The sequence below is a fragment of the Protopterus annectens genome, chromosome 16.part0, assembly GCF_019279795.1.
Source record: "Protopterus annectens isolate FY-2018-M chromosome 16.part0, PAN1.0, whole genome shotgun sequence".
Lineage (NCBI taxonomy): Eukaryota > Metazoa > Chordata > Ceratodontiformes > Protopteridae > Protopterus > Protopterus annectens.
This window is the reverse complement of record NC_056750.1, coordinates 606073225-606087393: the sequence shown is the minus strand read 5'-3', so window position 1 is coordinate 606087393 and position 14169 is coordinate 606073225. Positions and strand designations below refer to the sequence as shown.

General features: G+C 38.0%; 1 protein-coding gene across 1 annotated transcript in view; it reads right to left on the bottom strand.

The window, feature by feature from the left end:
• Positions 1 to 14169, bottom strand: part of LOC122790909 (dehydrogenase/reductase SDR family member 4-like) — a 388748-nt gene that overhangs the window by 118582 nt on the left and 255997 nt on the right. The window contains exons 5-6 of the mRNA XM_044058593.1: positions 6697 to 6748; positions 6463 to 6597 (exon numbers count right to left, since the gene is read on the bottom strand). Of these exons, the coding sequence (XP_043914528.1) occupies positions 6463 to 6597; positions 6697 to 6748 (187 nt within the window). The remainder of the gene's footprint in view (positions 1 to 6462; positions 6598 to 6696; positions 6749 to 14169) is intronic.

The window sequence follows — 14169 nt, the reverse complement described above, 5'->3', positions numbered from 1 at the left end:
CCTAGTCAAGGAAACCACGGTGAACTTCTCAAAAGCAAACTTCACACTTCTCAAAACTGAGGTGAAATCCTTCAAAGCCCCCGGGTCAATGGACAATACGGCCCAAAGTGCAGAATCTTTTAGAAAAGCATGGAGCGTGCTATCCCAAATAAAACCAAGACTCACTCCTGCAAAGGCAGACCACCTGTCTGGTGGACCCCGGCCATAAATAAACTATACAACAGAAGGAGAAAGCTACTACATGACAGAGCAAAATCCCAAAAAGGGAAGGCATCACTGATCAGTACTAGCAAGAAACTAAGATCCCTCATAAAATCTTCTAAAGCCAGCTTTGAAAGAAAAATTGCACAAGACACTAAAGATAATCACAGGGCCTTCTTTAGTTATGTCAGAAACCTGGGAGGCAACTCCCAGATATGCTCTGAGTTAGTGCAAAATGACAAAAAAGTCACTGAACCCACAGACATTGCCAATATCCTGGCAGAAAGGTTCAGTGCAAACTCCCCCCCTTCCCCCCAAAAAGAGCAAATGTCTATCCCAACAGAGTGTAGCCTTCCTGAGATCACAGATGCACAGGTGAGAGCTGCCCTCTCCAAAGCTAAAAACACAGAATCAATGGGACCAGACGGTGTCCCGGGCTGCATCTTGCACGAGCTCCAAGAAGAACTAAACCCTCATATAAAGTCACTGTTCAGTCTCAGCCTTACTATAGGATATGTTTCCAAGGAATGGCGTACAGCAACAGTGGTCCCACTCCACAAAGGTGGTGCCACAGCAGATCCCGGAAACTATCGCCCTATAAGCCTGACTAGCCTGGTCTGCAAAACTATGGAGCGTATCATCATGGAAATCATAAACAAAGACATTGGGAACCTCCAGACACTGGATCCTACCCAATTCGGCTTCGTTAGGGCAGATTTTGCCTCTTGAACCTGGTCGACTTCTTTAAAACAGTTACCAAAGCCAAAGATGAAGGGAAGGTAGTCCACACAGCCTACCTGGACCTCGCAAAGGCCTTTGACACAATACCCCACTCGGGCATCATAAATAAGCTCTCCAGCTTAAATATCAACCCCTATGTCACAAGATGGGTAGCAAACTGGCTCAGGGATAGAACCCACATGGTCAAAATAGCAGGTGCCATGTCAGACTCTAAACCAGTTACAAGTGGAGTCCAACAAGGCTCAGTCCTGGGACCTCTCTTGTTCGGTATATATTTCTCTGAGGTACAGGCTAACACGGGTGGACTATGGCTGACCAAGTACACAGATGACTGCAAACTGGGTGCTATAATTGACTCTCCGACTGACACAAGCATCCTCCAAAAGGGTCTCAGAGATGGATAACTAGGTGCCAGAGCCATGGCCTAAAGCTAAATGCCAAAAAGTGCATAGTCATCACCTTTGGAAAAGACAAAGTGCCCACAAATTACCACACAGGTGGCAAGCCATTAAGTACAGAAGTAATTAGGGACTTGGGGACCCAAGTAGATAGCAATCTCGCCTTTGACAATCACGTTGCCAAAGTGGTTAGAAAGACCTTCTATATAGCCCACCTTATCATGAAAGGGTTAACATCTAGATCAAGAGAGGTCATTGTGCCCCTCTACTCATCACTTATCAGGCCCATAATTGAGTACAATGCCCCATTTAGGATGTACCTTACCAGACACCTTCAGCAACTGGAAAGGCCCCAAAAGTATCTTACCAAGAGGATCAAGGGGCTCAAACAGATGCCCTATGCAATTAGGCTAAAGAAACTTCAGCTCTACTCAGTTGTATACCGCCTACTCAGAGGCGATCTGTGTCTGACGTATAAAGCCATGTCCAACCCAGAATTAATGGACATGCTTCACCTCAGGAAATCTAAATCCCTTAGAGCTACATGCTCCAGGGACTTGAACCTCAGCACAGAAATAAACAGGACATGCTGGAGGGACAGATTCATATCTCAGAGGCTCCCCTCACTCTGGAACAAAATCCCAATCCATGTCAGGCAGAGCCCCTCACTGACCCTCTTCAAGAGAAATCTTGATGAATGGATGGGAAATCATAAGTTTACCCCTGGGATCTCTTCTGTGTTGCTGCTTGACAGAGGTACAGTAAACAAACCTTAAAAGGGCTACCTTCTGTGACCTACTTTACAGAGGCACAGTCAACAAATCTAAACACTCTGGCTACGCTTATAAATGCCCTAGGGCAGATAGCCTAGTATCAACCTATGAACCTATGATCAAAGGTTTGATTTTTGGAGATACTCCACCCTGTCCAAAGAAGATCGTGTTCTTGGAAGTGGCAAACAGAATAGCCCGTCTTCTATTTTACTAACCACCTTTCTAACTGGGAGGAGGTAGGGAAAACTACAACAATGGTTACTTTGTTCTTTTGTACTTAACACATTTTCTGTGTGTATTTGTGTAAAATAACTCAAAAATATACAAACTATTGAAGAAGAAACAGTATACAGTGAAAAAATATCATCAGAACTGCATATTACATACAAGTGAAAATGATAAGATTGCCAACCTTGATTAATCAGCATACAGAATATAAAGAAAAAGTATTTGTGTTGTCAGTAATTCAAATTAGGTAATGTTACAAAATTAAATTTAGAAAAACTAAATAAAATTAAATTTAGTAGCTAGTGTATGCTACAATTTTGGCTAAATACACTCCTTAAGGCTAAGAGTTTGAAACACACCATCTGATACCACCATATACCAGAGCTTTGTGCCAGCTCAAAGTTACAGCAGCTTGCATGAAAGTCCAACGAAACACTGGTCATAAGACTCATTCCAGAGCCACCTCCAGCCCAGATAAATACTGAGAACATTACCACAGACTGTCCACAAGAATGACTTAAAGTGACAAAGGTGAAACAAAGTAAGTTCCAACATGGCAGAAATAACTACTCCCTCAGTCATACAGCAGTCATAATTTTCCTCAGGATGTGCACAAATGACAAACTACAAATGGAATACTAGGCTCAAAGTCTTTACTGTGACCATCAAATGAAGGATACACCACACAAAATGAATCACTAGCTTTAACGTCTTTTCCTTATGAGACACTAATTTTACATATATATATATATATATATATATATATAAATATATAGAGAGAGAGAGAGAGATAATTAAACTAAATCAACGAGGTAGGCAAGAATTAAAAGGAGCACACATTTACTTACATAAAGGTCTACTATTACTTCTACTCTGCCATGCCAGGTTTTTACTGTATATACAAGGCCTAGCATACTTTAACACACATTTTTCATCGTTTGTCTTTAAGTCATTAAATATTTGCTTTACTAAAACTGTTTAAACTGAACATGCATCTGGCTTACTGTATGACTGTTTGTACTACTGGGATGGGGTCTACTTTAGCTATCACAAAGGAAGTTCAGGTTTATCCTTAATCTTGGTGACACACTTCTAAGTTTATTACATCTATATACAATTCTGCATTTTCACAAGTCCCTGTACTCTTGTACTCTGACTAGATCTATTATTTCTTCCCACTGCATGGACATATTTGACTTGAATAGATACCTCTATTCCTTCTTGAATCATTACTAACTGCAGATTTCCATCAATGTTGCCCAAAGATCACATAAATTATCTCAAAACCATTGGGGCATAACATATCAAACCAAATGCCTTCTTACTAAGGGAATTGGCACAGTTACACCTGAAAAAAAGTTCCTAGACTTTATTAATGCCAATTCACTGGAGCAAATTGTAAAGCTACTAACTAGAGGCTCTATTATTCTTGACCTACCTAGTTCCCTACCAATCCAGCCACTGCCTGTAGAACAACCCTGTCATCTCCTCTTCTCTGGTTAAATCTGTTCTCAAATCAATCTTCTCTCTCAGGCCTAGTTATTACAACCCATTATCAAATGAGACAACCTTTACAGACTTCTCCAATGTAAATCTAATACAGCTTGGAAGACCTATGAAAGTCAATCCCTTGCAAATGGACCCAATTGAAAAGGCTGTAGCATTCACCTCTGACTTTTACCAGTACCTGAACAGCTGCATAGAATAATTAGCATCCATCCACCCAAAACACAATGGTAAAATCAGGAATAAGTATCTGATGGAACTCCTTGTATTAGTATTAATAAACTACAACAAAATGAGGAAAATAATGAAATGCTGCAAGAAATGCTCATCTCCGTACCTCAAGGCTACACTGACATATGCCAGCAAGGAACTTGAACACTATTAAAACATGTGAAGCAGATTATAAACTTAACATAAAGAGAAATACAAAATCTTTCTTCAGTTATGTCAGAAAATTAAAGAATAATGTTCAAATATCTACTGAATTCACCCATATCACTCATTCTGACCCCATGGACATGGCCAATATAGTAGCAGGGTTTAATTTTCTGGAATCACCTTGGAACAAGTCTTAGAATACCTGTCAAAAGCAAAAAATAATACTTTTATTGGACCCAGCAACATACCAGACTGCATTCTCATCAGTGCCAAGTATGCACTGACTGAGCTTTTACCTTCTACTTAACCTGTTCAACTTCTGCCTAACAAAAGGATTTGTTTCCAATGCCCATAGAACAGCCACTGTGACTCCCATACACAAGGGTGTCTCCTCTACAGGCTTACCAGTCTTATATACAAAGCCATGGAACATATCACAGCAGAACTCATTTCTGCAGACAGATCTAGATTCCAATCAATTTGGTTTTGCAAAGGGCAGGTCCTGCCTGCTCAGCCTTGTAAGCTTTTTAGAAAGGTTACAGAGGGTGTAGATAGTGGCGACTCAAAGCACACTGCTAATCTTGACTTGGCAAAGGCTTCTGATACTACCCACCATGCTGATATTATTGAAAAACTAGACAAATAATATAAACCACTGTTTTGTGCTCTGTATTACAAATTGGCTATACAGCATGCCAGGTTGTAAAAGTTGAAAGTATAGTCTCTGAATGTACAACTGTACCACATCATGTGCCACAAGGATCCATGATAGGCCCTCTCCTGTTGGGTATTTATTTTGCACACATCCAAGCCAACATTCCTAAATGTAGTTGACCACATTTGCTGACAAATGCAAGTGATGCACTTTTCTCTGCTCATCCACAAATACTAAACAGCTCCAGCAAAGGATGGAATACGCACGCACATAGTGTACTGAAAATGGTTTCAAGTTAAATGCAAAAGTGCAGAGTTGTAGCATTCAGCAATAAGCCCCTCCCACCTTATATGTTATTGATGGCATTCCTCTTCAAACAGGGACATAAGAGTCATAAAAGACCTGGATGCTTACATGGATAACTCTCTTTCATTGATTTATCATTTTTCAACCATAGTCAGGAAATCCTTTTATCTGGCCTAGTTAAATACCAAGGTAATATCTTCTAGGTTCAAAGAAGTCATCTACCCCATCTTCCCTAATCAGACCTATCATCATATACAATGCCCTCTGTTATCTACACGTCCAAGCTAAAAAATTAAAAATTATTAAATCCTTCAACAATCACAAAGGATTAGCATGACTTTCCTTATACTCAGTAGCCTTCTGGCTGGCTCTGAGGTGACATGTGTCTAGCTTTTTGAGCGAAGAAACACTGAGCCTATCTGAACTCCTATTTATTTGCAAAATCAAAGCCTCTACAAGCTCCCTCATTAGAGCTCTAAATCTGCAATAAAATGTAAGTAAGACTCACTGAAGGGATAGTTTCCTAAAACAATGTATTCCTAGCTTATGGAATAAGTTGCTAATACAGGTCAAAGAAATTACTGCTTTGGCTTGGTCTTGATGACTGGATGGTTAGACATTTTACACCAAGCTTTTAATGCAAGACCATGCTCGATTTGGAAGGCAAGCAGTATTAAGTGCTTGGTAAGGGTGACAACAACTTTAAGTTTGTCTACTTTTAAGATGTGCATAGCCAGGCATCTTATGGTCTCCGTGTTCTCTTGCTTAGTATTATTCCTATGTTCCTAACATATTCTCACAAATGAGGGCCATTCTATTCCCAAGGTGCAGCAACCAGCAAACCAAATTAAGGAAGTGTAGGGGCATAAAGCCTCCTACAAGGGAGCATTGGTCACTTTATACCATCTAAAATTTGCAGCTGGAATTACATTTCAAATTCTATTTTTCAAATTCGGTGGAATTCAAAATTATGCCATTTGCACCCATATAAGATTCATGTGAAAACATATTAATGAAATGTATTTCAAGATATAAAAACAGAAGCCATGAAAAACTTGAGCAGCATGGAAAATATACTGTACAAAGTACTATGGTGCAAAACTTGTTTAAAAGCAGCACATATGTGGAAATGCACTTATTCTAAGGGATTTAAAAAAGTTAAGATAAACATTACCCTTGTTCCAGTCTTCAAAGTAATTTAGCCTGATTTGTTAAAATATGTGTTTGATGCACCACTCCCTCATCAAGTCAATTCTAAAGCTGCTAAGATACTTACATATGTACTGAATTTGGTCTTAATGAGTCCAGGTGCAACACAGTTCACACGAATATTCATGGGACCAAACTCAGAAGCCAGGACCTTGGTCAATCCTAGAAGGGCAGTCTTGCTTACACAATATGGACCAATACCCTAAAAGACACATCCTTGTAAATAGAGTCATAATGTAAGACTAAGTACAAAAAAAAAAGTTTCACAGAGATCAGTTTGAATCATAGAAAAGGTACTTACCAGTGTGGGACTGTAACCAGCAATAGAGGATATTAACACAATGGATCCACCACTAAAAATAGCACAATAAAAAGAAAATAAAATTATTCACAAGAATTAAAGATGAGTAGGACATTCACATAATGCACTCTAATGGGACTATTAATGGCAAGGTTAAGGAAAAAAAGGCACCAAACAAGCATTTGTCAGTGTCAAAACAATGACAGAACACAGCAAGAATGAGAGAAGACAAAGTAACTTGAGGCAGCAGAAAATACAAGTAAAATATCCTGATTTTTCCTCTCCCCCCTTCCTCTCCTTCCCTCCCTTATTCTTTTTTTTCCAATATCATGATTTTTGTGTCTCTCACTGTACTTCTGAGTGTGTGTGTCTATGTATTTGTTACTGTTCATAACTGAAAGATGGACTTTGAAAGCAAGTTTCAAGGAATACACTAATCAGCAAAAAACACTACATACTTATAACTTTGAAAACACAGTTATGGAATAAAGGCACAGCCACTCTGATAAGGACATTGCTGGGCTGTAAGTTCGTTCAGTAGATAAGGTATTTATGTAGTGCTCTTGTGGTGGTACATAACCTGCTGCAACTTCTACACCTTTTTTAAAGAAGAAACATCTTTATTAAATTATCACATATGACCCAGGCAATCATACATTTATATAAATCAAAACAAACCATATTAACAATTTTAGATGCAAACATTATATATCACTTATAATCTATCCAGTCACTGTCAAACATTACAAGGTTCATTCAAATCCTGCCTTCTTTTTAAACATCATTCCTCCTCTGCATGTATTGTTTCCACAGCTCCCATTTTTCCTATGTAATTTGCTCCTTCCGTTTTCTAAACATCCCAATTCCTGTTGTTTTACCTCTGTTACTATATTCACTACTTTTAGTAAAGTTGGCTTAGACTTTGATTTCCATTTTCTAGTCATTTTTTTGGCAGCCACCATAATTAGACTCTGCAAGACCTTACTATATCTAGGCAATTCCGATTCTGTATCATAGCTCAAAAAATCATTCCTTTAGTTGCACCAATTTGCTCACCCAGCATCTCTGACAAAACAGTCTGCCAGCTCATTACACTCACAGAAAATGTTCTATGTTCCCAATTACCTCTTTCTTCCTCATCACACCTCCAAAATTTGCTAACTACCAAAGGAAAAATTATTTGGAGTCTACTTGGGGTATAAAATTACCTATGTAAACACTTCCAAGCAAAGATTCTATATCTTCTAGACTGTTGCATATTTGAGAGGGGTACATATACCCCCACTGGAAGAATCGGTCTCCCTTCCCAATTCTTTCTAACCTCCTCTGATGGATCCTTATAGTTTTCATGCAATATTTTGTATGCTGTACTAATTATTCTTTTTTTAACAGCAGCTTCTGTTCTAGATTCTACTAAAAACTCTTTACTTTTCCATTATTGGGGCAACAGTTCTAAAGCGCTAGGCTGCACATGCAATGATTGCACAGCTGTTAGCCCTGAAGCAGTTGCTAAAGAAAGAAAGAAGTGTTACAACTACTATTGTGCCTGGATTGTGGCTGAAAAGGTCCAGGGACTTACCCAGCTGACCACTTAAACAAGCAGATAGGATAGATAGATAAATAAAAATAAATCAATAAAACCAGGAGTAATAACAGTTTAACAGCATTTGAATATTATTGTGTCACACTCAGTTGTAAATCAATCAGCCTTGCTCTCTCTCTCTCTCTCTCTCTCTATTGTGTGAGAGGCAGTTAGTGTGACACTACAGAGGATATCTAACTTGGCAGTTTACCACAAAAGATTACGACTATGACTCTGGTTTGAATCCTGTTGTGTAACACCCATGATGATTAGGTTCATTTAGCCAGGCACCACGGAAGAACTCCCAATGCATGAAGCTGTCTCTGGTACTTTTGTTGCTCTATGTAGACTGACGAAACACAGACCTAGTAGGTAACATTCTGTATGCTCTGCTAAGAGAATTCAGCACAGAACCTGCCAAATGCAAAGTTCTTCTTCCACAAGGATCACGGCAAACTGCAGCAAACTGAATGAGCAAACACACTCAGGATCTTTTATTTTTTTCAGTGGCACTCCCCTTGCACACCATGTAGGGGACTTTACCTTCCACTTCCTTACTTAAGTATATTAACTTTATGGTCACTTAACTAATGGGAAAAGAGAAACAAAATGGTAGGCGCACAAACTCCTGACAGCATGAGGCCCTGAGCCATGAATTTTTCCTGCGACAGAGAAAAGCTTGTATTTAGGTGAGTTGTTGGAATGCCAATGGCATACCAAAGCTCCTGCTGAAGGTATCAGGGGTGTTGGCCGAAGTCTACATTTTGTACTTAAATCGGTACTTTCCCACTTCAGGGCTGACAGCTGTGTGATCATTGTATGCTAGCGCCTTGGAACTGTTGCCCTGATAACGGAAAAGTACCAAAAACTCTATCAGTGTTGGTCTTTCATTTAGGATTCCCTATTTCTTTCTATTTGTCTATATTCTGATATCAGTCATAGATAGGGAAGGTAATCTGTAGCTTGCAGCCCAAATAAATTCCTAGGCTCTTCCCATTCTATTACCTTTCCCTCTCTAATTATTTGTTCCCAATACCTTGGTTCTTTGCAAGTTGTCTCCAGTAAATTCCAGATCCCTATTGCCTATTGTCTGTATCCCTAACTGCAGTCATCCCCTATCAGCAGAACCTCCTTTCTCAATTCCCATTTTGGCTTACTTCTTAGAATACTTTCTGCTACTTTATTAATATAATATTCTGTATGGTAAAGGTTACTCTCCTTAAGGATTTGCATCCAAAATCCCAGTCTCTCCTTTTTTCTTGAGTTTCCTTGTTTCATGATTATCCCTTTCCACTTTGAATTATAGGTTTCTGCTTGTGTTATGTATAGGAGCTTTAACTGTGTAGCTCTGAAATACGGCTTCAAACTGGGTAATCCCAAACTGCCCTGTTCAATTGGAACAATCACTTTATCCCACTCTTGCCACCTTCCCCTCCCAGATAAAATCCACAACTTCTCCTCGGGTTGATGCCTGACCTGTGCATAAATCTAAAGGAACTACAACATTTTTACTGCTTGTATCTTTCTATCCATACCCATTATCCATATAACAGAGCTTCCAATTTCTCAGTGTTTGTATTATCTTTTGCTTAGTCTCTTCTCACATATCCTTATCTACCACACCAGACTCTTTTTTTAATCCATACTTCTACAAGTACTTCATTTTATCATGTCTCCATAAATATAGATATTGCTGAACCAATGTGTGTGTGTGCATAATTTACAACTATTGCCTTTGTTTTATCTTCATTAATTCTGCATCCTGAAAAAATCTGAAACTGCCTCAAAATATTCCACAACCCTAAAATATCTTTTTCTGGTTTTATCAGGTACAAAATTAAATTATCTGCAAACAGAACCAGCTTTTCTTGACTACTATACCAATTATATCCTTGAATTTCATATTCCCTTATTTTTCTTTGCCAATGGTTCTAAATATAGTGCAAACAACAAAGGGGACACCCCTGCCTGGCTCCTCTGCTCAAACAGAAATCATCAGAGAGAAACACACTCACTTAAATTTTCACCTCTTATCCCTCATATATTCTTCTAATCAACTTTACAATTTTATCTGGGAATGCAAATGCTTCCATTGTTCTACTCCTAAATTTCCAGCTTACTCTGTCAAATGCTTTCCCTGCATCAAGACCCACCAAAAACAGTGGTATTTTCTTACATTCAGCTTCCTTCTTGATCATCGATGTTCTGTTAATGTTATCAAATGTGTGCCTCCCCTCCACAAAACCACATTGATATCCATCAATTTTGGCATCATCCTTGCCATTCTTTTATCCATTATAGACAAACACTTTATAATCATGGTTTACGATTGAAGTGGGCCTATATGAAGCTGGACCTGATGGGTCTTTACCCTCTTTAGGTATTACAGCCACCACTGCTCTCCTCCAAGATGTCAGCGCCTCTCCTCCTCCTCTTCCCAAAACAATGTCAAACAAAACCCTCCAGATCCCCATCAGCTCCCTCTCTCACAGCCTCCAAACTTCCACAGGAATACAATGCATTACTGGGGACTTTCCTGTAGATTGGTTATACATCACCACTTTTATCTCATCTCCTCCTATCCTGTTAGTAATTGAGCCTTATCTACCTCTAACCTTGGCATACTTAGTTCTTCCATAAACATTTCTTATTTGTACTTTTTCTTGATCTCCATATTTCTTTGCTTTATACAGACTTTCATATAATTTCTAAAATATTTCTAGTACCTGTACAGGGTCTCTTGTTATCTTCCTTGTTATAAGCTCCCTAAGCTTGTTGACAACCTTTTCTATTTTCTGTTGCCAGAGTCGTTGCACCAAAAGTTTTTGTGCTCTGGTTCTATTATGAAAAAGCAGTTGCCTTACAGCATCTAAATTCATGCATGTTATTGAGGTAATCCTTTATTTTTTGCTTAGCATTCTGCAACTGCTCCTCTTCTTATGAGAGATTCCCCCCTATTCTGCGACACTTTGTCAGTCCCTCTAAATAATTGTCTTAACTATATTGCTCTATTTTCACCTTATTTTTCAAATCCACTTCAATTTTATCCCACTTCCTAGCTATATTTTCAGAAGAAATGTCCATCTTCTCTAATAACTCCCGACTAATTTTCACTATTCATTCCTTAAATGCCTCTCTTTTCAACAGATAGGTGGGAAAGCACCAGTGTCTTGTTTAAATTTTATTATCCTGCATTTTTATTTTAGTTATTAGCACATGATCTGACAGTTATTGGATGCATGTCAATACTTTCAATTAAGTGCAAATGCTCCTGTGAAATGTAAGCTCCATCTATCAGAGCTCAGTTTTTTTGTATCTTGGGGAATAAATAGGCAAATTCACTCCAAACTCCTACTACTGAATTCGCATCTTCTAGGTCAAATATTTTCATAAATGTCTTCAAAAATCTACCCTCCTTTGTTATATTTTCCCTTCTGGGCCCCCCAGACACATCTTCACTGCTATAAATCAAATTCCAGTCCCCACCTATAAGTAGTGTCCCCTGTTGAAGACTATTTCTCCCAGAAATGTCTTAAGCTCAATTACAGCAGTTCTTGGTGAAATATAAACACATGCCAGTGTAATCCTCCTCCTTTGCCAATAGCCCTTTAGTACTACAAATCTACCTTTATTACCTTTTTTATCCTCTTCTATCACTGCTGGAGCTCCTATTGCAATTAATATACAAGCACTCGTCTTTTCCTTTTCCCCTGTGTATTCCACTGAATAATCATCCTGAAAACCTCTATCAAATCCACGTTCATTTCTTTCAAAATGTGTTTCCTGTAGCAGAGCTATTTGCATTAGACATTTTTAATATATTTCACTACTCTTTTTTTGTATACATTTGTGAGACCATTAAAAATAATACAGAAAGCATCACTGTGTTAAAAATAAAAGGTGGGACTAATGATTTAACAGCTTTTTTGTGAAGTATCTAGTTCCAGCCTTTGTGTTACATGCACACACCAATTTGACAGGTTGATCTTTTATACAAGTTGTTTCTTGTCAAATCCATTTGAGCCTCTGTCATATCTTTTCAAAACTTTTTATTTTACTGAAACCCCTTGAACAAAAAAAAGTACACCCTCAAACCCTTAAAACCTAGTAACTTAATATTAACACACAAAACTATGTACATTTTCAAATACTAAAGTTTTACCCTCTTAAGAGGAACAGTTGTCCCAAATGGACAGCCACACACTCAAAGACGTGGGTTAACCTAAAAGGAAGTTTATCCATGCTAAGACTCCTATGCTACTATTAACTGCTGTCTGGTTTGATCTTATCTTTATTGCTTTCCCAGAATGAAAAAAAATACTTGAATGCTTTCAGAGTATATCACCTCCTAGCCATTGAAAGAAAGCATTCTGGTTGTACTGCTCTTAATCAGGATGGTCTCCATGGAGTATTTATTTGCTAGAGGAAAGATTTATTATATTCTATGTTCTTTTTTATTTACTTGCTTTCTCTTAACTTACTAGACAAAGCCAAGGGCCTTAATCCAGTCATTCCCATATGCACAAATGAGAAAAAGTACATCATTTTTTCTTGCATCATACTCTTTTGACCAGATTTTTTTTACATTGTAGCGGCTACATTTGTTAAAACTGAACAAGGAGAAAGAAAAAAAGAAGGGAAAAACAGGGATACATGCTTACTTTAGTATCCCCATTACACTTGAAAATAACTGCAACAATTTTACTTTATAGCATGCAGATTATATCATGCACTATAAAAATATTGTTGTCATTAAAATTTTGTTTTACTTAAGTTAGCTCTCTCGTCTAAGTATTTCTCCAAACATTAACGACATGAAGTAGGACATATACTTTACAGTCCCCTACAAGTCTAACACTATCAAAAAAGTCCAGTATTTCCAGATGTTCTTGTTTTGTCATGTTTCACAAACATAATTAATGACTTGTAATTCCAAATTTGTCAATTTTTAAGTTGCTGGTTTTAGTCCTGTTTATTTCCATCTCCCAAATTCAGTATTGATTCATTTCCAACATACTCTTGGATGTTCTAGTTGGCTCATGATATTTTCGGTCTCTCAAGCATTTGCAATTAAAACACTGGAAAAGGTTTCACTGGCATAGTCTGTGGGGTCTTTATTACCAGAAAAAAGGCAGAATCTCCTAATGTTTCACACCTCACTTTTTGTTGGACAAACTTTTATATATTTCCTCTTTAACATGTTCTACTTCAAAAAATGTTTGTCCTTCAAGAAAAGCATATTCTGAAGATAACTGGGCATCATCCCTGCTTCTTGATATTCCTAAATTAGTGGAATAAATTTACTCTTCTGCCTATAGTGAGTAATAATTTTCCACAAACGCTCTACTGTCTCCCACTTGTAATACTTAGTCCTTCTGTTTGTAGGATTGCATTTTTATTATTAAAGTTCTAGGTTGCGTTCTCATAGCCAGGTTGGAGCATACACACAATGTGTCCTTTCAATTAACAACTCCTGCTGTGGAATACCAGTCCACTTACTTATTTGTATGCGCATTACTTTTATGAGAGCACAGTCAGTTCCTTCCAACTTTTCTTTTACAGCAGAAAATCTCTGGTTTTCCTTACATGCTCTGTTGTCTAATTCTATTTTTTTAACATCTCTTCTTGAGCAGTCTCATATTCAGCCAACTTTTTCTTCATTTTTGACCTCTGATTTTTGCAGCTTTATCACCTCATCTGAATATCTGTTTACAGCTTCTACCATTTATTCCAGCCTTTTGCTGTTTGAGTTGACATAATCAGTGTTTCATTTATTTTAATCAGTTCTGACTACATTTGACTTATTTTTTTCCTCTAGGTTACTGCATGTCATGTCTTGAACTAAAGCTAGATCTTGAACCACTTGTTGCTTAACAGCTGCAAAATTCTTC